The sequence below is a fragment of the Myotis nattereri genome, assembly GCF_964212035.1.
Source record: "Myotis nattereri genome assembly, chromosome: 16".
In the NCBI taxonomy this organism is placed as follows: domain Eukaryota; kingdom Metazoa; phylum Chordata; class Mammalia; order Chiroptera; family Vespertilionidae; genus Myotis; species Myotis nattereri.
Window position 1 is genome coordinate 13,537,193 of NC_138091.1, and position 24,102 is coordinate 13,561,294.

General features: G+C 44.2%; 1 protein-coding gene across 1 annotated transcript in view; it reads right to left on the minus strand.

Moving 5' to 3' along the window:
• Positions 1 to 24,102, minus strand: part of DNAH9 (dynein axonemal heavy chain 9) — a gene marked incomplete at its 5' end in the record, with an annotated part of 338,080 nt that overhangs the window by 242,555 nt on the left and 71,423 nt on the right. The window contains 6 exons of the mRNA XM_081109536.1: positions 708 to 860; positions 4,792 to 4,918; positions 5,486 to 5,616; positions 8,803 to 9,673; positions 18,977 to 19,143; positions 19,779 to 20,001. Of these exons, the coding sequence (XP_080965662.1) occupies positions 708 to 860; positions 4,792 to 4,918; positions 5,486 to 5,616; positions 8,803 to 9,673; positions 18,977 to 19,143; positions 19,779 to 20,001 (1,672 nt within the window). The remainder of the gene's footprint in view (positions 1 to 707; positions 861 to 4,791; positions 4,919 to 5,485; positions 5,617 to 8,802; positions 9,674 to 18,976; positions 19,144 to 19,778; positions 20,002 to 24,102) is intronic.

Genomic DNA, 24,102 nt, shown 5'->3' on the forward strand with positions numbered 1-24,102 from the left:
AATGTTGTTATTTTTTTTTTTTTAGAGAATAAAAGGGGGAGGGAGAGAGCGAGAGAAATATCTCTGAGAGAGAAACACCAGTCAGCTGCCTCCTGCTCACTCTACTAGGGATCAAGCCTAGATTCCTGGCATATGCTCTGACCAGGAATCAAGGTGACCTCTTGGTGCATGGGATGAAGCTCAGTCCACTGAGCAGCACTGGCTGGGCTATGTTTCTTGAATTATAAACAGATCTGGAGGCAGAGTTCTTGGCTCTGCAGGAGGGAATGACTCTGGGGTGCATTTGAACAGAGAAGTGACATCTCAGGAAAATGGTTGATTTTAAGGGGTGTTTTCTCCTGGGGCAGATGTCCGTGTTCCTGGTTCCCTGTGGGGTACTCCAGGGGATGTCATGTCAAAGTCTCCGGTACTGCTAACCACTGTAAACCTTTTCTCGTCAATTCAGGGAGCTGTTTATGTGCATTTCCTTCCTCTCTGCACAGGTCTTTGGTTACGGCAGATACATGAACACTGACACACGTCCTCCCCAGATAGAGGAAAGCAGGCATGAAAGGCTGCTCCAGGGTTGGATCAAGTCAACGGAAGCGGAAGCTGCGGGTTCAATGGGACACACAAAGCAGCTCTGGCCTAAGGTCAAAGGCCATGCCGAAGGTCAGTGCTGACTGTATCTGAAGGCAGATACTTGAGAGAAAGGACTTTCACAGCACCTGCCCACTGCAGCTGCAGGGCTCGCTGAAGGCCACGTACTCCTCCTCCTTGCTGTACATGCCGAGACTTATCTTGGTTGGCTGCTCACTGGCGTCCAGCTGGAACTGCATCCTGGCCATATTGTCAAAGAGTTTGGAAAGGTGGCGTTGAACCTATGAAGGGAAACCATGGCAACGGATTGGAGAAGGTGTTGTTTAGAAGTCTAGCATGTGACAGCTATTAAAGGGCTGGGTACCAAATACTTAGAAGAAGCTTGTGGGAATGATGGCAACGTGACAATGGCAACCAACTACATGAGAAGTGGCCAAAGTAATATAATACTAGTGGGAATTATGTATTAGCTACAAACCAATGAAGCCACCAAAGTTTGATTAAGTTCTACATGATCTACTATTGATTGGAGAAAAAATGGTTACTTCATAGACCCTCTTCCTAAGAAAATACTACTGTGGGGCAGGAGATCAGCCCAGTGTAGCCTGCAGAAGAATGCTAACACCCCTGAATCTGGAGTCTGTGGAAGAAGTCACCCAGTTGTTGGAAGTGCTTTGGAGAAGCAGACAAACATCTGGAGGGTCCAAAGCCAGGGCAGGCAGGCTCACCTCCAGCAGAAAGTCTGGCTGTGCCGGGTGTCTCCCTAGCATGGTGTCTCAGAAACAGAGGTCCTTCACCAGGGAGCCCCAGGCAGGCTCTCTAGAAGGAATGCTAGACAGAGCCACACTGTGGTCCAGGGGTGAGGGAAACAGCAGGCTCCAGAAGGACCAACAAGCAGAAAACTGTTCTCTGAAGGAGGATTGTGAAGGATAAGGCCCTTCAGGCTGCAGGAACCCCGAGTGTAGTTTTACACTTACAGTAACCAGCTCTCTAGCTTATGAGATGAGATGAAAATGTTTGTGTATTTGTGGGCTGTGAAGGTGTTCAAGATCATGGTGACTTAGGACAAAGATCTTCATGGGATGACCCTTTGCTTAAATTTAAGAATAAATAACATTAAACAAACAACATAGGACCATAGACGTATCCTGCAACTTAAAAGAAGGAGAAAATAGGACTCAAAATATAGAGTAAGGATGTGTGTGTGTGTAGCTTTAATGAAGGAAACAGAAGTCATTATGAAAAAGGTCACCTTGCATTGTTTTCAATTAAATGAAAGAAACAAGAGCTCTATAAAATGAGGTGAAAGGTCAGATGAGATGCTAGAGGTAGAAAAATAAAGTAAGGAAACCAACAAATGACACAGCACAGCTTGCAACAATGTTAGCAATATTAAAGGACTGACTAAGACAAACAAATTAAACAAGGTGGGTAAACTTCAAAAATTACTGCAGAATGCCAAGGAAGAGAACTAAGAGATAAAAATATGTATGAAAATATATGCTCTATAAAAATATACATGAATATATAAAGGTAATGCATGGAGCACAGAGAAAACAGAATCTCAACTTACTGAAAGGAAAATATTTTAAGAGAATGAAAGCCTTGGTTTTCAGGTAGGAAAAAGCCTCTCATTATGTGTTGAAAAAATTAATAAAATAAAGCAAGCATTTAAACAGTCACAAATTTTCTAAAATTAAAATGTAATTTAAATTTTTATCTCAGAGATCCAGAGAGAAAGAAATCAGGCTACCTAGAAAGGTTAAGAAAATAGCAGGCAGGCAGGCTCAGATGACTTCCCTAAGCAGAAACAGCAGAGCTAAGTCTGCAAGAATGTGAGGGAAATTTGCTGTGGCTCATGAATTCCAAACCCAATCACTGAATCACTCACATGTGAAAACTAAAGAGAGTCACAGACGTAGAAGGAATTGGGAAGTACTTTATCATGCTTTATCTCTTGGGGTGGGAGGTGTGGGGCACCACTTAGAGATTTACTCAAACCACGAGATAAATAAATAAAAATAAAGAATAAAGAATGAGTATATCATGTGCAGAGGTTTAAAAGGTCTGGCAACGATCTCTGACCTCCTCCTATACATAGAATTAATGAACATATAGTTATAAAACAGAATGTTAGTGTGATAAATATTTCAGCTCCACTGTGCCTGCGCTGCTTTGGAAATATTTTAATCTATAGGGGAAAAAAGAAGGGATATAACTATTAGGATTAATCTCTCTTTAGCACTTTCTCCTTAACAAAGACATAATTTCACTAAGTTAGAAAGTTAGTGACAAGCACGGAAAGCTTAGGCATGGGTGCCATCTTTTAGCTGTTGGAGAAGCCAGTGGTGATGGGAAAAGATCCAGCTACTATGAGGGAACATGTGGCAAATCTACCAAGATCACATTCCATTTACCCTTTGACCCCGCAGTCTTATTTCTAGGAATTTACTGGAAGGTAAACCTCCAATAATACAAGGCTCAAAGTTTTTTAATGCTGCATTATTTGTCATTGGAAAATATTATCAACAACTTATGGCCAGACTACATTGTATTAGTCCATGGAGTATGATGCAGATGTAAAAATAAAGAGGGAGATATATCTTTGAATTGATATGGAGTGATCTCCAGGATATACAACTAAGTAAAAAAACCAAAAAACTTGCTACCTTTTGTGTAAGAAAGAAATGGGAAGAAAATGTACAAATGTAAATGTCCACCTGCTCATCTTTGCAAATATAGACATGGGAAAGGCAAACCAACTCTAATGGAATTGGCTCCCAAAGAGGGAAGGAGGTGGTGATGCATGGAGGGAATAGGGAAATGAGTGACACCTCACATCTTTGTGTATAGTTTGACTTTCAGAATTCTACATATGCAAACAAGCAAATAAATGAGGTGGAAAACCTTGAAACTGAAAGTAAAGAGAGCCCAGCTATACTTCGAATGAGTAACAAAATCACACTGAAGGAGAAAGAGAACTCATCCAAGTGACTTCTGAATAAAGTCTTTGACTGTGTCTCCTCAGTCTCAAGAAAAATAAGAGAACTAAAAACATCTCTTTGGGGAAGAGGGAGGAAAGTGCATGGAGCATGCAGTAGAGACAGTATCCCTCCCTCCCATCATTCACTGTGAGACTCAGCCTCCGTCATAGATAGCAGTGAGACTGTGAGACTCAGCCTCCGTCATTCACTGTGAGACTCAGCCTCCGTCATAGATAGCAGTGGCCCTCAGCGTGTGGTCCCCAGACCAGCAGCTTCACTTGGGAAATCCTTGGAACTTCAAATTCACACCTATTGATTCAACCCCTCTAGGACAGGCCTAGGAGTCTGTATTTTAACAAGCCTTCCAGCTGATTCTGAACCCTCTCAAGTTTGAAAACCACTGACTATAGCTCCGAATATCAACAATGCTTCAATTAGTTACTTTAATATTTAAAAATCTTGTAACACAGTAGGCTTCTTCTATTTTACAGATGAGAAAAGTTTGTTTCAAAGAAGCAATATGCAGTGACTATATGGCTAATAAGGGGCCAGAACAGGTGGTGGGACCCGAAATTTGGGCTTCTCTTATGCACTCTTTCAACTAAACCACCCGATGTCAAGTTAACACAGCTTCCATCTCATCTCCCCACGGAGAGTTTTAGCTTCAGCTTTTTAAAATGTTTTTATTGATTTCAGAGAGAGGAAGGGAGAGGGAGAGATAGATAGAGATAGAGATAGAGATAGAGATAGAGATAGAGATAGAGATAGAGATAGAGATAGAGATGGAGATAGAGGGGAGAGAGAGAGAGAGAGAGACAGAGAGAGGATGAGAGAGAATCATCAACTGGCTGCTTCCAGCAGACCTCCTACCGGGGATCAAGCCCACAACCCAGGCATGTGCCCTGGCTGGGAATTGAACCATGACCTCCTGGTTCATGGGTCTACACTCAACTACTGAGCCACACCTGCCAGGCTTAGCTATGACTTTTGACTGCTATTGAGTGGATCTCTCTCCAGAGGCCTCATTTTGCCATCTTCAAAGCTTCTCCAACTCTACCGCAGGGAGAAAGAGCCATTGGTGAGTCGGAGGGTGTCCTGAGAAGCAGTGATGGTTGGGAATGAGGAAGCTCTGAAGTTAGGAAGGGAGGAGGCATATGGGGAACCTGAAACGCCCCTGTTGGGACTCCACAGTCCTTTTGGGGGTTCTACAAGCGTTCCCTTGGCTTACCTGCTGCGGGGCTGTGCCGTTGGAAAGGATATCTAACAGATCAGAAGAGGAGAGGAAGTAAAACCTGGGGAAGGCCAGCCTTTTGGTGTCCAGGTACTCTGCCAGGGCCTTCTCACACAGGTACAATCTATGAGCAAACACAGAACTTCCTAACTCAGTCTGCCTAGACCCGTGGTCAGCAAACCATGGCTGGCAAGCCACATGCGGCTCTTTGGCCCCTTGAGTGTGGCTCTTCCACAAAATACCATGTGCGAGCGCACACGTACCGTGCGATTGAAACTTTGTGGCCCATGCACAGAAGTTGGTATCTTGTGGAAGAGCCGATATTTGTGGAAGAGCCACACTCAAGGGGCCAAAGAGCCGCATGTGGCTCGCGAGCTGCAGTTTGCCGAGCCGCAGTTTGCTGACCACTGGCTAGACCCATAGGTCATAGGCATTGCCTCCACGCAGAAACATGCAACGCATAGAACGCATGCGGAGATCAGAAGGGGCAGTTGCCGACGCCACACTGATCCATTTCCATCAGGATAAACGCCTCTCGTTACACCCCGTATTACCCACTGTGCAGGCAAACCATTCACACACACGGACACATGCTCGCTCCCTTGGGCGGGTAAATGAAGTGAGGACCTCAGGGACAGAGGGGAGGACAGGCCTCCTCCGTCCTCACCAAGGGGCAGCAAGCAGCCTTCACCTGCTCTGAATGTCCTCCAGCCTCTCGTAAAGCCCTGGCTTGTTGGTGGCTTCCACTACATTTGGAGTTTTCTGAGCATCATAAGCGAGCTCTTTAAAGTCCATGTCGATGCCCTTAAATCTTTCAGAATCCTGCAAATAAAAACAGGAAAACAATGAACTCCCACTCCCCTCCATGCTAAGAAGCCCCCTTACGTAGCGAGTCAGAACGAAAACCTGTTTCTAGGCTGTCCTAAGACTCCAAGAAGGCAATACCTTTAGCTTAAACCTGGAGCTCACAAACATTTTGGTCTTAATATTCCCTTACACTGTAAAACAATTGTTGGAGTACAAAGAGTTGAACCTCTTTGTAAGTAGACAATTATAGCCATCAATATATCCTCTACATTAGAAGCTATAAACATTTCGAAGTTGAAAAAGTTTAAAAATATGTGTTAATTCATTTAAAAAGTAAGAATATTATCCTTATTAGTTAACATAATAACACGTATTTGTCTAAAATAATATTTGCCAGCCAAGCTGGTGTGGCTCAGTGATTGAGCATCAATGCATGAACCAAGAGGTCCCCAGTTCAATTCCCAGTCAGGGCACATGCCCAGGTTGTGGGTTCGATCCCCAGGGGGTAGGGGGGCATGCAGGAGGCAGCCAATCAATATCTCTCTCTCATTGATGTTTCTATCTCTCTCTCCCTCTCCCTTCCTCTCTGAAATCAATAAAAACATATTAAAAAATAAAATAATATTTTCCAAACAAAATAACTCAGAGAAAGAAGTAGCATTGTTTTACTTCTTCAAATCTCTTTTGTATCAGGTCTAACTCAGAAGATGGCCAGACTCTCCCGTCTGCTCCTGTATTCGATCTGTTGTGACAGCTCATGTCACATGGCTCCTGGAAAGCCCCCCTGCCCGCTCATGGAGGAATGAGCATAAAAACCCAATAAATACACTTTAGCTTGTTATTAAGGTAGGTTTGACCTTAAGGATCTCCTGAAAAGGTCTCAGCGACCCCTCAGGGGCCACTGAACCACCCTTTGAGAGCTGCTGGCATTAAACAATAATTCCTAAGTCAGGTAGATAGTGAACCCAATAGTTTTTTCTGGGTCCATGCAGAAGTTTTGTACTATAACCAAGGTAAGTTTGTCCTCAGCAAATGTAATGTCAAAATTAAATAGATACTATTGTTTCACCCAAACACCCACACCCTCACAGGGTTGCTGAAATGACTGAGACAATAATATATGATATGCAAAGCAATTTATCCCAATACCTGGCACCTGCTTACAGCTGTGGTATTATTATTGCATACAAACAACCATAATGGTGTATACGATGTGTACTATTTCAATTAACTTCCTGCCGTAGGCATCAGTATTAGTCCCAATTGGTATGTGATGAAACTAGGGAAGAGAGTGGCTAAGTAACTTGCCCAGGCCCTGCAAGTGGGAGCGTGAGGACTCGAGCCCACTCTGGTGGCCTGTCCGCTCCAGACCTCTGCATCCACACCTCTCTCCTAAGAAGGTTTACCAACCAGAGGGCAGGGTTGAGTAAATCATGATTCCTCAATGAGATATTTCACTCCAATTAAAGATGACAAAGTATCAAGGGTACAGACGTATTGGAAATATCCAGCATAAATGTTTGAATAAAAAGAGCTGGATAAAAAGTATAGTGATGCCAAGAACAATTATGTAAAACTATGTACATACATGAACAAAAGTTGGGAAATACTCATAATTGAATGTAATTAGCTACTAGTCAGAGTGTAAGATTATGACTGATTTTGTTGTTTTGAAATTGCCTCTGTTGTTGCATTGCTAATACAAAGAAAATGAATGTATATTTACATATTTTAACACCAACCTGTGTTGAGAAGTTAATGATGCTAATTCTTTATTATGTGTAATTGCAAGTTCTCGAATGCTCCCTATAAAGTCTACAGAAGTCTCCACCTGTGTTCTTACCTTCTAATGAGACCTGCTCCTCCTCCATCATGGGCATTGGAGGGGAAAAGTCTGGCTTGCTCAGTTTGGCTGAATTACAATGGCTCTAACAGAATTGTTACTTCTCTGTTGCCTTTCATGCCAAATGTACAACCTTTAATCTGCATTATTACATTGCATATGCTTTTGTGGGATGAGTTGGAAACATATAACGTTTTAATGAAATGTGCTTTAACTTTCAAGCAAGACCTGAACTACATGTTACATTTTGGAATCAAACTGATTTATAAGCAAAGAACTTTCTGTGCTGAAGAGATAGAGAAAAAGGCCACAAAAAAATAAAAAAAACCGTTGTAAATGAATTAGAGCCCACTGAGAGGGGGGCGGGATAATGGCACAATAATTAGGACAAGAGGCAATCAACCTCAGGGAAGGGAGAAATGAGAACACATGTTTTAGAGAAATTCATCGCTCACTATTTAGCTGAAGACAGACAGGTATTTAGCATCTGGCGCAGACATGGGGTTTGCAGAATGGCTCACTGCTGAGAAGTGGCTGGAGTTTGCCAGCAAAGCAAGTCCCCTGCTAGTCTAGACCTGCATTGTAATGACCTGTGGGGAGACCCATGAGCAGCTCATCCCAGATGGCAGTACTAATATTTCTCCCCTTTCTTGTATTTACTTTTTAAAAACCAAGTTCTCCTCTCTTTCCCCACCCGTCTATGAACAAACTGATACCGTGTGTCTCACCTTCTCCCTTTTATTCTGCCTGACTTTTGGCGGCATGTCAGGTCATGTTTGTTGGAGACGCCTTTGAGTGAAGCCATGGTGAGTGGCAGAGAAGGGAAGGTCTAGGCCAGTGATGGCGAACCTTTTGAGCTCGGCGTGTCAGCATTTTGAAAAACCCTAACTTAACTCTGGTGCCGTGTCACATATAGAAATTTTTTGATATTTGCAACCATAGTAAAACAAAGATTTATATTTTTGATATTTATTTTATATATTTAAATGCCATTTAACAAAGAAAAATCAACCAAAAAAATTAGTGTCATAGGTTCGCCATCACTAGTCTAGGCCCTAGGGCAGTGGTCGGCAAACCGTGGCTCGCGAGCCACATGCAGCTCTTTGGCCCTTTGAGTGTGGCTCTTCCACAAAATACCGACTTCTGTGCATGGGCCACGAAGTTTCAATCGCACTGTACGTGTGCGCCCGCATGTGGTATTTTGTGGTATTTTGTGGAAGAGCCACACTCAAGGGGCCAAAGAGCCGCATGTGGCTCACGAGCCACAGTTTGCCGACCACGGCCCTAGAGGATGCAGGGACTGGGCGCTCTGCCCTTGGCTCAGGTAAGGAAACAAGCAGCATTCCCTGAGCAGGTACCTGGGGCAGCTGAGCCCGGATGTCTTCGGAGCCAATGAATATACTTTCCAGGTGGGACCATGTCCGCTGCACATCAAACCACGTGGAGATGACAGCGTCCGCCGTGGACAGCTTCTTCTGCCAGCCCGACACTTCCTCCAGGAAAAAGGCTATGTACTTGGACATCATCAGGTTCTGAAGTTGGACTTGGTTATCCTCCAAAACCTCGATGAGGTCCTCATCTGAACGCAGCAGAGGGACGCTGGTCCGCAGGTGGGGCTCGTACTGGAACTCCATGCCAGCCCACGTGGCCTGCAGCTCCTTTAAGGTCTTCTCCATACCCATCTCCTTCACAGCTCTGTCCACGATGCCCTGGACCTCGTCCTCAAAGCGGTGCAACTGGAGCTGCAGAAGCTGCGCCAGGGTGGTGCCCTCGCCCATGGTGAAGCTCACGCCCGTGGCCCGCATCAGCTGCCTCCAGTGCCGCTCCCGGATGGCCGGGTTCTGCAGCTCAGCCACTGCCCTCAGGGAGGTCAGCGTGTTCAACACCATGCTCTCCAGGCCCGTGAATGCATCCCAGGCCCTGACCTCCTTGTCGAGGTTCCGCAGGTACCTGGCAAGCCTTTTGCACTCCAAGTCCATAGCCTCCACATTGATGCTCTTCCATGGGGTGGCCTCCCAGGCACGGATGTTGGAGGTCACCATGACAACCGTGTCCCAGAGTTCCTTCAGCTGGCAGATCTCCCTCCGGCACTGCCTCAGCTGCCTGTAGTCAGGAACGTTGACCTCAAACAAGCTGGCAGAATCGGAGATGGAGGCCATGGCGGATTCCATCTGCTGGAGCTCCATGTGCCTGGCATCCAGGCTTTGATGAGGGTCGGTGCTATCAAACCTACAAAACATAATGTGTTCGCTTTGTAAGTGTGGCAGACAGGCCCCCATTTCCTAGAATCCCCAAACTAACACCAGCTTACATCTTTAAACGCTTCGGATTTTAGCAAAGAGCAGTGACTTCCACCAAAGCCTGGGAAAAAAGGACATTCAGGGAGGTTGGAATAGGCTAGGCATAACCAGTTGCGGGAAAGGCAATTCAAGAGGAATATCACGCATGGATCTTTTCTTCACGTGGAGAAGGTAAAAATACTTCCCTCATTCTCTGCTTTACCAACTTCCCCATCCAAGGGAGGGTGGGAACACCCCTGTTAGCCTCCCTACTGTTGGCTTCCACATCACTTGACAAGAGCATTGTCTTGTACTGTAGGTGCTGTGAAGCCAGATTCCTTCTGGGAGCTACAAGCGTAGGCAGTCCTTCAGTGACAGCGCTGGCCCTCAGAAGTCCAGCCCGGACCCCACCTGGCATTGCTCCTTCTGGGGCAGTGGCTCTCAGTCTAGTAGGATTTTCAGAGCAGATCTCCTGGAAACTTTAGATGATTGCCAGGCTCAGGCTGCTCCCCAGTCCAATTAAACCAGAATCTTCGGGTGCGGGACCCAGGAAAGGGTATTTTTCAAACTCCTCACGTGGTTCCAATGTGCCAGGTTGCCGTCATTGTCTGACAACCTGACTCACCTTCAGGCAACAGCACCTCCGAGTTTGAGAACCACTTGAACCAAGGCCCATACAGTCACTGTGTATCTCAAGTCCCTCTGCCAAGCTGTCCTTGATCTGCCCCTTCACCCTTCTCTGGCCTGCTCCCTCCACATCCAGGGGCAGCCTCTGGATCAGAACTTGACTTCTGTAAGCAGATACTTAGCTCTACAGTTTTAGTTCACATTTCCTCATCCTCTTCTCTCCGGTGCTTATGGCACACATTCACTGCTGCTGACCCTCAACCAGCGTTAACCTACTGTATGCTGCCCCCAGTATAGCACCAGAATAGCACCTACCCCCGCATCAGAACTTTCCATGCAAAGGAACCCACAGGGGAAGATGACATTGCCTTGGTCAGGAGAGCCCAGAACCCATGTGTTCAAGGAGCCTCTCATTTTCCTCCCTTAACCTCGCTTTAACCCTTTCTGACCTCAGGCTTCCTTGGTTCTGTGTGGCTGGAGGGCTAGATATTGGGGATACTATGACTTCAGGGTGAATACTATGTTCCTCTACAATCAGAACAGGGCATCATCAGGTACATCATGAAGGTGAAGTTGAGAGGAAATGAGTGACTAGGATTGGGCATGTTAGTTGGTGGGGTATAGAGGAGAGGCAAAAAGGAAGAGAATGACATATGAACTCTTTTTTTTGCACTGCCTCTTCTTTCAGATGTCTTTGGAAATATTTGACTGGAGAAGATGGAAAATAATCCTAATTAAAGCCATTTACCTGAACTGCTCACCACATAAGCCTAATGATCATGGAACACAGTAACAGTTATGCATACTATTAAATTAGTGTCAGGGTAACTTTGATCCTTCCTATCTTTGATTCCCACTTGTTCAAATACTTTGTGGCCTGTGTGCTTTGATTGTGGATTTACATCTTACAAGAATGAGATTCAACATCATTGTACATCTTCACTATTCTCTGGCTCCCAAATGTTTCAGAACGAAACACAAGGTTGGAGTCCCCAAAGTTTAGGGGCCCTATGTTTGTATAGGCAAGGTGCTCACTGCCGTATAAGAGCAGTAGAAAAAGACCTAGAAGAAAAGAAAGGTAAATCCTCATGGCATGGGGTCCAGCAGGAACCATCCCCAGGCATAAATGCCCTTCTGCTTATTCTTCATCTGCAAAGACTAACTGTTGGAGAATGTACGTTCTGCTTTTTATCTCAACTAGAATAGTCCTAAAAAGTAAACTTGGCCCTAAGCGGTTTGGCTCAGTGGATAGAGCATCGGCCTGGGGACTGAAGGTTCCCAGGTTTGATTCCAGTCAAGGGCACGTACCTTGGTTGCGGGCACATACCCAGTGGGGAGTGTACAGGAGGCAGCTGATCGATGTTTCTCTCTCATCGATGTTTCTAACTCTCTATCCCTCTCCCTTCCTCTCTGTAAAAAATCAAAAAAAATATTAAAAATTAAAAAAAGTAAACTTAGCCTCTTGGTGTTAATACAAAAATCTATCAGACAAAACTCTAAAAGCCCACATTTTGTTTAATTTATTAATGGACTATAATTCAGGAATAATTTATTAGTAAGATATGATTCAAGTGTTTGGGGGGTATACGCAGAAGATAATAAACAATCTTACTAGCCACTTTTTCATCAGCACATATGAAATTCTTAATCAATATTGGTTCCTTAAATATTCATAAGAGGTGATCATTTGTCGAACCTATTCCAAACTTCATCAGCCCTGTGGCATAATTTTTGTTTACAGTTTAAATTTGTGGACAATCATTTCCTGTAGATGAGCACACATAAAAATCAATTTGGCCTAAGGAGTGAAAGGAACCTCTAGACACGAGGGCAGGTAACCCTCTTCCCATTTCAAAACTCTAGTGCAAATTGTCAGGATACTCGTAGACCTGATTAATGTGCCTAATAAACTTGAAGCAGTTCTACAAACCCTGAGGGAGCCATACAGTATAAGAACAAGAAAGTAATAGGAGGGGAAAGGGTGTAGTAAGTCTTTGAAATTAAAATAATAATGCAAAAGTATTTTAATCTAAAAGAGAAATGCCTAGAAAGTCTGGATGCATAAAATTATAATTAAGAGAAATGGAACTATGTATGGTGCTCATGCGTGTGATCTTAGAAAAGTGATTGATTCGATGTGACCGGGACATGGGCACAGGGAGAGAGGGAGTGGAATAAGTGACTTAATTCTTGGGAAACTAGCAGTTGGTCAATGTTCATCTAAGTACCATACCTGCATATACAGTGAATGATAACCCACCTCTGCTTGATACTCCAGAGGTTATCATAAAACTCCACATACCCGATCTGAATTTGTGATCTTTCAGTTCTTCTCATTCTGTGCCCCCCCGACCCCCCCCCCCCCCCCCCGTCTCAGTGAGCAGTAAAACAATACCTTCCACTTACTTGTACAAAATGAAAGGTGGAGAATTATGCTGGACTCTCCTCCCTATTTATCTCCCATACTCAGTCAATCCTGCTGCCTCTCCCTCCCCAATCTCTCTCTCATCTGCTCTTCCATGGAGCACCTGGCCTGTTTCACCCTAATCTGTTTTCAACAGCCATCAGAGCATGGTATCCAGACTCCTAAGTGGCTGATCATGGACAAAACCTGGGCACATGGACCCCTCCATTCTCATCTCCCACTTCCTGCGTTCCAGCCACACACACAGGCAGTTCTCCAGCTATTCCCTGCATCTTCACTCTTCTGTGCCTTTGTATATTCTGCTGCCTTTGCCCAGAATATCCTCCCTCCCTCCACCTCTTTTCTCTAAATGGCTAATTTTCATTTACCTATGGCTCAAGCACTGTCTTCTACAGGAAGTGTGAATTGCCTCCTCAGTGGGGGTTCAAGTTGGCACCCAATGAACATGTCAAATTCCCCATTTTTGAAATTGTCCCTGAGGCTGGAAGTCTCAGAGGTCAGGGAATGCGTATTTTCTTAAAACCCTACCACTTACATCATGTTTTGCTAACTCCACTGTTAAGACCAGAACCGCTTCTGCTCTATGGAAGCCTGAATCATGTGAATGAGTCAGATTAACTGGAAGAACAGGACCAAGCTGAACTAATGACAGGTCTCAGGATTTCAATATGTCTCTGGGAGATTTAATGACTAATACAGCTCTTTTCTCTAGCTATCAAAGAGACAGCAGACACTGTGCAAGCAAGATGGGGCCCTTCTTTCCTCGTGTCTGCTGCACTGGGCTATTTGGAAAGCCTTGCTTTCTCTGGTTATCATGTAGAGCAACACCCAGTGAGAGAGTGTCTCCAAGAATGCTCTCCCAACTGTACACAGAATCTGGTTGCCAGCCAGGTGGAGAATTATGCTAGACTCTCCCCTCTATCTCCCATACTCAGTCAATCCTGCTGATTCTCCCTCCCCAATCTCTCTCTAATCGCTCTTCCAGCGGAAAACACGAATGGCCTCCATAGAGCTGGAGCTTATCGGGATCAAATGCTTTGGCTTAGAAACCCCTGGGTTACTTGGCGCTGGTGTGGGTAAAAAGATTGTATGTCATGGCATAATTTCTTAAGGCCAGGAAGACCTTGCTCAAGGTCAGGAAGACTAAAGAAGTGAATGCAGCTAGAAGCATGAATGAAGCATTCCTTTCACTCAAAAAGGGAAGAGTTAGTCTCCAATTTTAAAATTTGTGGAAAGTTCCTGAATCTGAGCATGATGATTTAGCCAATTGCTGTGTTGTGAGAGAGCTCAGCTAAGAATATGCTGAGACAGCTTAGAGTTCAGCACTAAAGGAGGTAGTAAAACTTGACTTGAACATGAAGAACCTCAACCCAAGCAACCTGACTTCACCCAGCACCTGTCAGACTGCAAGCGCTTAATGAGACACTCACTTTCCTTTTTCTCCTCAAAGACAAGCTCAGTGTGAGCTTAACCCTCAATTGACTCAGGAGCAGAAACTTGCATTCACAGAGGAATGGACCAGGGTCTGCATTTTAGAAATTTGTAAAGGACCTAAAAGTGAAGGAGCCAGAATTATACTCATTTGCCACACTCAGTACTTTAAAAATTTTAAACACACAAATTCACAAACATCAAACTAAGAAACCAAACAAAACATGAGCTGAGCCCTAACTGGTTTGGCTCAGTGGCTAGAGAGAGTCGGCCTGTGGACCAAAGAGTCCCGGATTCAATTCTGGTCAAGGGCACATACTTCAGTTGCAGGCTCCTCCCTGGCCTGGGCCCTGGTCGGGGGCCTGCAGGAGGCAACCAATTAATGTACTTTTTCACATTGATGTTTCTCTCTGTCTTTCCCTCTCTCCTCCACTCTCTCTGAAAATCAATGGGAAAATATCCTCGGGTGAGGATTAAAAAAGAAAAAAAAAAACATGAGCTGACACCCACTAAGATTCCCTTCAGCAACAAATCTACAATTCTGCTCTAGTCCTGATGGCTTTCTTGACAAGAAGAGAAATACATCAGAATTGCGGCAGCGTCTGGTTTCCCACACTGCTGTGAGCAGTTCTTTTCAAAGGCTTCTTTTGCAAAGATGCATCTGCATGTCAAATTAACAGATGTGAATTTGGAAAACCCAGCAAAGAGTAGCGATGTTCTCAGAGGCAGCAGATACAAGTGCTAAGAAAGAGAGAACAATGCAGCTAGCAAATGAAGAAACAACACCAGCTGATCGATATGCACACTTGATGTAACAACAAAGGAGGGAGGGCCACCAGATTTCCAACAGACATGCAAAAGCACACCAGCAAACGAGGCGCTGTTTCCTCTCAAGCAGTCTCAGAAGTCTGTTTGGGAAGATAGTTCACCAAACATCTTTAGAATTTCTTTCTTGAAATTTTCTTTAGAGACAGCTGATGCAGAAAAAAAAAATTGTGTCATTCTTTTTAAGGCTGCCACAGTCAGTGTGACTGCTGCTACCACGAAGCAGGAGGACCCAGCGTGGTAACCAGTTTCGCCATCAGCTCTGGCTCTGCACCATCAGTGTTGGATTTCGAAGCTTCTACCGTATGCCAAAGGGGAGTCAACACAACGTGCCTCAGACACACTGAAAAGGCCCAGAAGGAGCACCACGAATGTTCCGAGCAATGGATGCTTCTTGGGAACAAGGGCATAGCTCCTGAGGCAATTACTCCCAAGGATGCTCACGTGTTTGGGGCCACGTGCCCTGGCATGACTGCTTAAAGCAGTGGTTCTCATCCTTGGCTGCACATTAGAATCACCTGGGAATCTTTTTAAAATCCTGATTTCTGGGCCTCATCCTCCGGAAATTCTGTTTCTTTGTTACTAATGTTTTGGCCCCGCCCCATAACAAAGAAACAGAATTTCCGGAGGATGAGGCCCAGAAATCAGGATTTTAAAAAGATTCCCGGTGATTCTAATGTGCAGCCAAGGTTGAGAACCACTGAACCAGTTACTCCCCTAGGGCAGCAGTCACGAACTTGGCTGCACATTGGAATCACTTGGGGGGGGCGTCACCAAGTACTGATGGGCCGTAGGAAGGCTGGGCATTGGGAGTTCTAATGCCCCCAGGTGACTCTGATGGGCAGCTCATGGCAGCAAACTGCTTCATAGACCAGGTTGTATATTTCACGTGTGTCCTTCCCTGCTTCTTAACATACTCATCCTGTTCTCTGTAGTCACAGTATAATGTTGGGGAGGCAGTAGCTGCTTAATAAATGTTTGATGAATAAATAATAGGATTAAGTAGGTCCTCACTGCCAGGTTGGATGATCCTTGATCCAGTTTGCCTGAGATAGAGGGGCTTCCCTGGATGTGTGACCTTCAGGATTAAACCAGAATAGTTCGAGGAAAACCAGGATGGCTGGTCACCCTGGTGGCAGGCTCAGAGCAAAGATTAACAACCTTCTGAGGTGAATGTTATTCTTAGCCCCATTTAACAGATGAGGAAACGGAAGCAGGGAGATGTTGAGTAGCTCCCTGACATACATAGTAAGTTGTCGATGTGAGATTAGATGTCTAACTGAGCAGCCTGAAGCCAAAGCCCATGTACATAACCACTGTGCTAAACGTCCTTCCAATAAAGTTGTGGGTGTTTTGTTTGTTTTTTTATGTTAACCTGTGTCAGCATTGCATTTCCGTGGGTAAGTAACCCTTAAAAATGAAAACGTTTCTTCCTCCTTACGTAGGGCATCTTCAGTTTGGCAACATCCAAGCTTGTCCCTCCCAAACTAGAGGGAGAGCCAGAAAGCAGCTCAGCGGGACAGGAAGAAACCTTGGAGCCGAGGTGAGGGGACAATGCCTGCTTCACCAGCAACACAGGAACACCCAGAACCGCAGGCACAGACCATCCAGAACCACAGGCACAGGACCATAAGAACCAGCAGGCACAGGACCATCCAGAACCAACAACACGGGACCATCCAGAACCAGCAGACACAGGGCTGTCCAGATCAGTGTGTTCTTTTGGTTGGAGCCCCAGGTGCTGACAGTGGGCAAGACAGAGCCCAGATGGACATCTTCACCAAGGGAAGATGTGTGTGTGCACGCGCACATGTGAGTGGACTGCCCATCCTATAGTTGTTCTGTTTATATAAAGAGCCCTAATTACAAGTAGGGGGTGTCTGAGAGAATGCACACCCCAAAGTAAATCTTTTACCTCAAATCCTTCCTCCAAAATGCCTTCCAAAATTATTTTAAATTCTATCAGCCTTTTTTTTTTTTTTAAACCAAAAGGAGTCTGTGAGAACTTAGAATACTAACAGTTTAGTAAAATCCTAGAAACTTTAGTTCCAACCACGATAGATCTACCATACAATCCAGCAATTCCACTTCTGGGTATATAACCAAAGGAAATGAAAACCGGATTTCAATGAGATATAATCACTCCCATGTTTATCAAAGCATTATCACAATAGCCAAGATAAGGGAACAGCCTGAAGGCCCATCAGTGGAGGCATGGACAAAAAGATGTGAAGCATATACATAATAGAATATTATTCAGCAACGAGCAAGAGGGATATCCTCCCATCTGCAACAACATGACGGACCTGTAGCACATAGTACTGAGCTAAGTCATAGAACGACAAGTATTGTATGAGAATAAAATGGTGGTTACCAGGTGATGGGAGTGGCAGTAAGAGTACATTGAAGGGTACAAACTTGTAACAACTAGTCAATAAGCCATAGAAACGAATGCACAATATAATGAATCTATATATATATAAACCTAAGTGACCGGACGGCTGAATGATTAGTTGACCAGTCGCTATGATGCACACTAAACACCAGGGGGCAGATGCTCAATGCAGGAGCTGCCCCCTGGTGGTCAGTGTGCTCCCACAGTGGAAGCGCTGCTCAGCTGACCAATGGGCGCCTGATGCAGGGCTCATGGCTGGCGAGTGCTGCTGTGGTGGTGTGAGCCTTTCCCAACTGAGACTGACTGGGTGTGATCCCGCGGAAGATGCAGTGGGGCCAGGATGAGCGGGAGTGGCAGGTGGCATTGGACAACCAGTTTTGGCCGAATCCCCATAGATTCTAGAGGTCATGCTGGGCCACTAGAATCTAGTTATAATAATAAAAGCGCAATATGCAAATTGACCAAATGGCTGAACAGCAGAATAACCATCCAGATGTCTTTCCAGATGACCTTCTGGATGACCTTCCGAATGAAGCTGGGGCTGCGCCACGGCTACGAGGGCTGAAGCAGCTAGGGCTGCAAAGGCCTACTTTTGCATGCATTTCATGCACAGGGCCTCTAATATATATATATACCTAAGCAACCGAACCACCAAATGGCTGGAATGACCAGTCGCTATGATGCACACTGACCACCAGGGGGCAGATGCTCAACACAGGAGCTACCTTCTGGTGGTCAGTGTGCTCCCACAGTGGGAGTGCCACTCAGCTGAGACCCAACCCAGAGGCCCACAGTCCGGTGGCAGCCACTCCCTCCCTCAGTAGTCCTGCAGGTCCAATCTCCAGAGAATGAGCCAGGCACAGAGGGACCAGCACCACCATCATGATCCCAACAGCACTGCTGGCCTCCTGGAAGTTGGCCTCGGGCACCACAGCTGCTTCCTCTCGCTAGATGCTCCCAAGGAAGAAACAATATAAAAACATCCTCCAGGTGGCTCCCGACAACTGGTGCGAAAGTCAGTGGGATGGATCTGGATCTCGGGCCAGCAAGGGCGTCCCACCATCTGCCCAGAGGGCCGATCGGGCCCTGGCCCCCTCTCCCCCCTTGGGACCCTACCCGTGCACGAATTCATGCACCGGGCCTCTAGTAGACAATAATACTGCACTATAATTCTGCAGTGTGATAAATATTGCTACACTGGCAAGCATATCACTATATGTAAATGTATCAAAGTAACACACTGTACTTGTAAACTTACCGAATGGTACATGTCAGATTTATGTTTTAAAAAAACCTCTAGTAATTTTACCACATTAAATCCCTTTCCAGACCTGGAGAAACAGAAGGTTCTAGCTTTTTTTTTTTTTTTTTTGAACAGCCCTTGGCCATCTCACGCAGGCCATGATAGGACTGCCCACATCAGCACCATGTTCTAACCTACGGAACTCAATGGGAGGAAAGACAGGCAAACGCAATGCAGAGATCCTCAGTGACTCCGAGATCACCATGTTTAAAGGAAAAGAGGCAGTGGCGGCAACCTGGGGCGGTACCTGAAGGGCGCCTCTCTGTGGAATCGCTCCCAGAACTGCTGCTGCTCAGCCTCGAAGGCGGTGCACCTCTGCCGGAGAAGGGCCACCTCGCTGGCCTGCAGGGGGGCCACGTGCTGCCGCACAGTGATGGCCAACTTTTTTATGTTGTTCCACTTCTCAGGCAGCTCCTGCAAAGGAGACGTCAGTGTGCTCAGACCCACCTGGTGCTCCCCTCCCCACAGTCCCAAAGCGGAGCAGTACCCAGGGTCCTCATCTCTGCTGCAGTGCCAGGGCCAACGTCCCGGTACCACTGGACTGTTCTCAACCCCCCTGCCTTGACGTGTCTCCCGGGTTGCCTGCTCTTCTGACTATCACCTACTTCCCACTCAATACCGTTCTTCTTGTTCCTCTTGACCTAACCTCTAACCTGGAAATCCGCGCCCTTTTCTTGACTTTCAGGAGTGCTGGGCTATTTTCTATGTCTCCATTTCTACTTACAACATCTTAATGTTTCTTAGACCTGCTCTTTTTCCCCGCTGAATCAAAAAGTTGGCTCATCCCTAATTCTAGTAAAAACAGCAACCCAAAACACTTATCTACATCAATTCTCCCACACCACTGCAGCATCATATTGTTTCAAATTTATTGAGTTTCAGGTATGTGCTAGACATTACACACACATGACACATATAGTCCAAAACACGGACCTTGGGCTGTCAGCAAGCCCTGATTTTCATTTCCTTAAACCCACCTCACCCCACTCTGAAATCTTGGAACTTTCCCACTATTTCTTTTATTAGGAAAACATAAACTTAGCACCAACCTCCAGCTGCTTAAACACCGTTTCCGGCAACTCTTGTTCATAGGTCTTCAGTAATTCAATGGTTTGCTTTAAGGGCTCAAACATCTCGTCAGTGCTGCTCTGCCGTTCTTTAAGAGCCATAAGGTGTTGCATAATCTCGACCAGTCCGTTGGAATCTCCTTTTTCAACTTTCTTGAGCAAGCTGCCCTCACTATTTTTTATAAACACGTCAAGGTCTGCCAAGCTAAGCAAAACAGACGAACATCAGGAGCCATTTTCCTTCCACTCCTCAAAAGGAAGTTTTATGTATTTCCCCAACAATAATAGTTTTTTTGTTTTTTTTATGGAAAGCTTTGCATGTGCGCAGCACTGGGCACTGTCTACCAGCATATTGTGATAAGAGTCAGCCCTATTCAGAAGTGTCAGTCATGAGAGACAAGGCTGAGACCTCTGTTCTGGAGAAGACTCACATGACACGTTAGTGGGACAACTGATGAAATATTAATAGTTGCCAATTCTACAGCAACATTAACTTCCTGCTTTGGATAATAGAAATGTTATCATTTGGGAAAGCTGAGTGAAGGTGAAGGTAAAAGAGAACTTGGTGTTATTTTTGCAAGATTTTTGGAAATCTGAAATTATTTCAAAGTGAAAAGTTTAAGATTTGAAAATAAAAAAATACTGTGGCCTCTAAAATTATACACATTTGTGTTTGATTCTGACACAAGATGGCCGAATAATTTAGCATCTCTGAATTTCAGTTTCCCCTGCTATAAGATTGGAAAGATCATTTCTGTCTCACTGGGTATTGTGAGAATTAAATGAAATTTATTCTTTAATTCAAAACCATTTATTTATTGAGCATCTATTATGAGCATGCTTCTAGGTCCTGAGGATAGAATGATAAACAAGATAAACAAAGGCTCTGCCCTTACAAAGCTTACTTTCTAGTGGGGAACGTAAGGAGGAAACAATAAATTGTATAGTTTCACATGATGATGAGTGCTATGAGACAGAAACTCAGACTAGGACCACTTTCCGTGGAGCAGTCAGTGAAGGCTTCCTTCCTAAGGGGATATGTAAGTGCAAATGTAAATGATGTGAAGGAGTGAGCCACAGAAGGAAGTGGGAGAAGAGCTTTGCAGATAGAGGGGGCAGCATGAGTGAAGGCATGAGAACTCTGAGTAGGGGAAGGACATGCCTTGGTTTATGTTTTCTGAAGGATCTGTAGCTGGAGGAGAGCAGGTTTTCTTGGAGGTGGTAGTAATGATGATAGTGGTAGTGGTATTGGTGATGCGGATAGGAGAACAGAGGGCATTTTAGGGACTACAGTCAGTGTCCAGGTGACAGGAGATGTTGGCTTTGACTTGCATGGTGGACATCAGGAGTGGTCATAGTCAAGATAATTTTGCATGCAGAACCAACAGGACCCACTGAAGGATTGGAGGAAAGGTGTGAGGGAGGGAATGAGAAAAATCCATAATGACTCTGGCAATGGGGTAATAAATGATGATGCCATTTAAATATATAGGAAAGAATTGTGGAAGACTAGATTTTTTGGAGGGAGAGGAATAAGTTTTAAATATGTTTGGTTTAAGATGACAGTTGAATGTAATTCTAGAGTTCCTGAGAGGTAGGGCTGAAAATATAAATTTGGTAGTTACCAGCACATGGATGGATTAACACGTTGGGTTAGAGATCATATAGCATAGAATGTAGATAGAGAAGAAAGTTCAGGATTGAGGTTTCAGGAATTTTAATATTTTTAGGTCTAGAAGAGGAGATGAGTTCCGCCGTGGAGACCAAGAAAGCAAAGGTTTAGAAGGAAAACAAGAAATGTAAGGTATCTTGAGAGTCAGAGAAAGAATCTGCTTGGGGAAGAGGGAGTGATCAGTTGTGCTGAATCCTCCTGAGCAGAATAAGTAAGATGATGATGGATCATTACCACAGGATACGGCCATATGAGAGTCATCAGTGATCTTGACAAGAGTGGTTTCAGTGGAGAGGTCTAGCAAGGAGGCCTGACTGCAGAGTAAGTGGAGAATTGTCAGCTTCTGTTTCAAGCTGTCTGGAATACACAATAAGATGGATAACCCTTCTGCTAAAACAATTAAAATGCTGAAGCAAATATTTTAAAGTCATTTAAAAACGCATCACTAAGGTGGCATGAAATTAAGGAATCTCCAGAGGCTGAAAATGTAGTGAAAGCGAGAACTAAGCAAGATTCAAGGCTGGATTTCATGTGATCATTTCTACGGAACTCTGGAAATCTTGAACTAGTTTGATTGCTTTGTGCTATGTGAGGAAAAGGTGATTAAGCCTCATACCCACACAAGGTGAAGGAACTAATAGGAAGCTGCATATAAAATTGCAATACAATAAGGTGAACAAGGAATAAACATGCTGCACAAAAGTATGGAAACTTGCCTGCCTTAATCTGGGCACTAGGTAGACCCCTGGGAAAGTTAAAGTACGAAGGGGTTGGAAGAGTCCCTTGATGACGAGCAGAAAGAAATATAAATCCTTTCTGGAGGAATGACAGTAGAATTCAGTCCTCAAAAGAGTTCCACAGACAATATTCCAAGGAACATTTTTTAAAATACATTTTATTGATTTTTTACAGAGAGGAAAGGAGAGGGATAGAGAGAAACATCGATGAGAGAGAAACATCGATCAGCTGCCTCCTGCACGACCTCCACTGGGGATGTGCCCGCAACCAAGGTACATGCCCTTGACCGGAATCAACCTGGGACCTTTCAGTCCGCAGGCCGACGCTCTATCCACTGAGCCAAACCGGTTCTGGCTCCAAGGAACATTTTTACAATCAAAAGTCACAAAATATACAAGGAAGGAAGTCACCATGAGTAGAAGGCAGCAGAAACAGCAACATTAAACCTGGTAAGATTTCAGATACTAGAATTCAAATGCAGGATATAAAATAACAATATTTAATATACTTAAAGGACAGAAAAAAAAAGAACTCTTGCTTAAGCACCTTGCTTTATCATTCCTGACCCACATAGCAGGCGAAAGTGCTTTCCCTGCATTTTCTCAGACATCAATTCAGGACTGACTAAGACAAAGGACTTCATCCTTTTAAGCACAATATATAAGCTTAGACAGAAATGGTTTCTTTAGGAATCACCCTCCACCAGCCTAGATAAGCTCTTCCAGTCTCAGTAGTCAGAGCCCCTGCCCTAACCCAGCTCTAAGTTCAAGCATAAATTCAACATAGTCTCAAAGTCAGGTTTGGAGGCAATTTAAGAGGTTCTTCAAATATGCCCAGAACCTTTCTATTGAATGATAGATTATAGAAATGACAAAATTAATTTAGATGAATAACATAAAAATGATGGCCTGTGATGGCATTACTTTGTGAAGAGAAGCATAGGAAAAGCTCTGAATATGTGTTTTAGCAAAGGAAAAATGCACTGTGCTATGATAATGGACAAGTCCAGGATGAAGAAGGTAACTATTTTCTGTAGGCCTTTATGTGTACTTCATCTATGGCAAGAAGAAACAAACCATTTTTAAGCTGATGAATCAGAATTTGTCTTTATTAGAGGGTATGCTCTAATAAATGTATTATAAAACTTAAAAAACGGATAAATAAAAGTGAAGTCTTAAAACTAGAGCAAAGAACAAGAGGGTATAAATATGAGCAAGCAAAATTATAAAATAGCCAAATAGAAGACCAAAAAATGGAGAGTATAATTAACATTTAAAGCTTATTGAGTGGATTAAACAGAAGAGTTAGACAAAGCTGAGTGAGCTAACTGCTCTTATAAAAATGGAGGAGTTATCCAAACTGCAATGCAGTAAGTCAAATAATGGAAAAGTATGGAAACTGTTAGAAGACACAGAAGACAGTGAAAAAAATCTCACATAAATATAATAAGCGCTCCAGAATACACAGATAATGGGCAAGAAGCAATCTTTGAGGAGATCCTGGCTGAGAATATTTTTGAATTGTTGAAAGACACCAAATGTAAAGCCCAACAAATTCCAGATAGAATCAATATAAAGAAACCCTCACATAGGCACTGCAATATGAAACTGCAGGACAAGAAAGGGACAAAAGAAATCTTAAAATTAGCTTCATAGCAAAGACAGATTTCTACATAGAAGAAAAAAAAAGACACCATAAATAAATAAATAAGTAAATAAATAAATATCATTAGACGATGGCTAACTACTCAATAGCAAAATGGAAGGCAGGACACATTGCAATTATATTTTCAATAGACTCACAATAAATGCCTGATACCCTAGAATTTTTCTTCCAAAAACCCATGTTTTTTCAAGAAATTGGGCAAAATATATACATCCTCAGACAAAGAAAGAA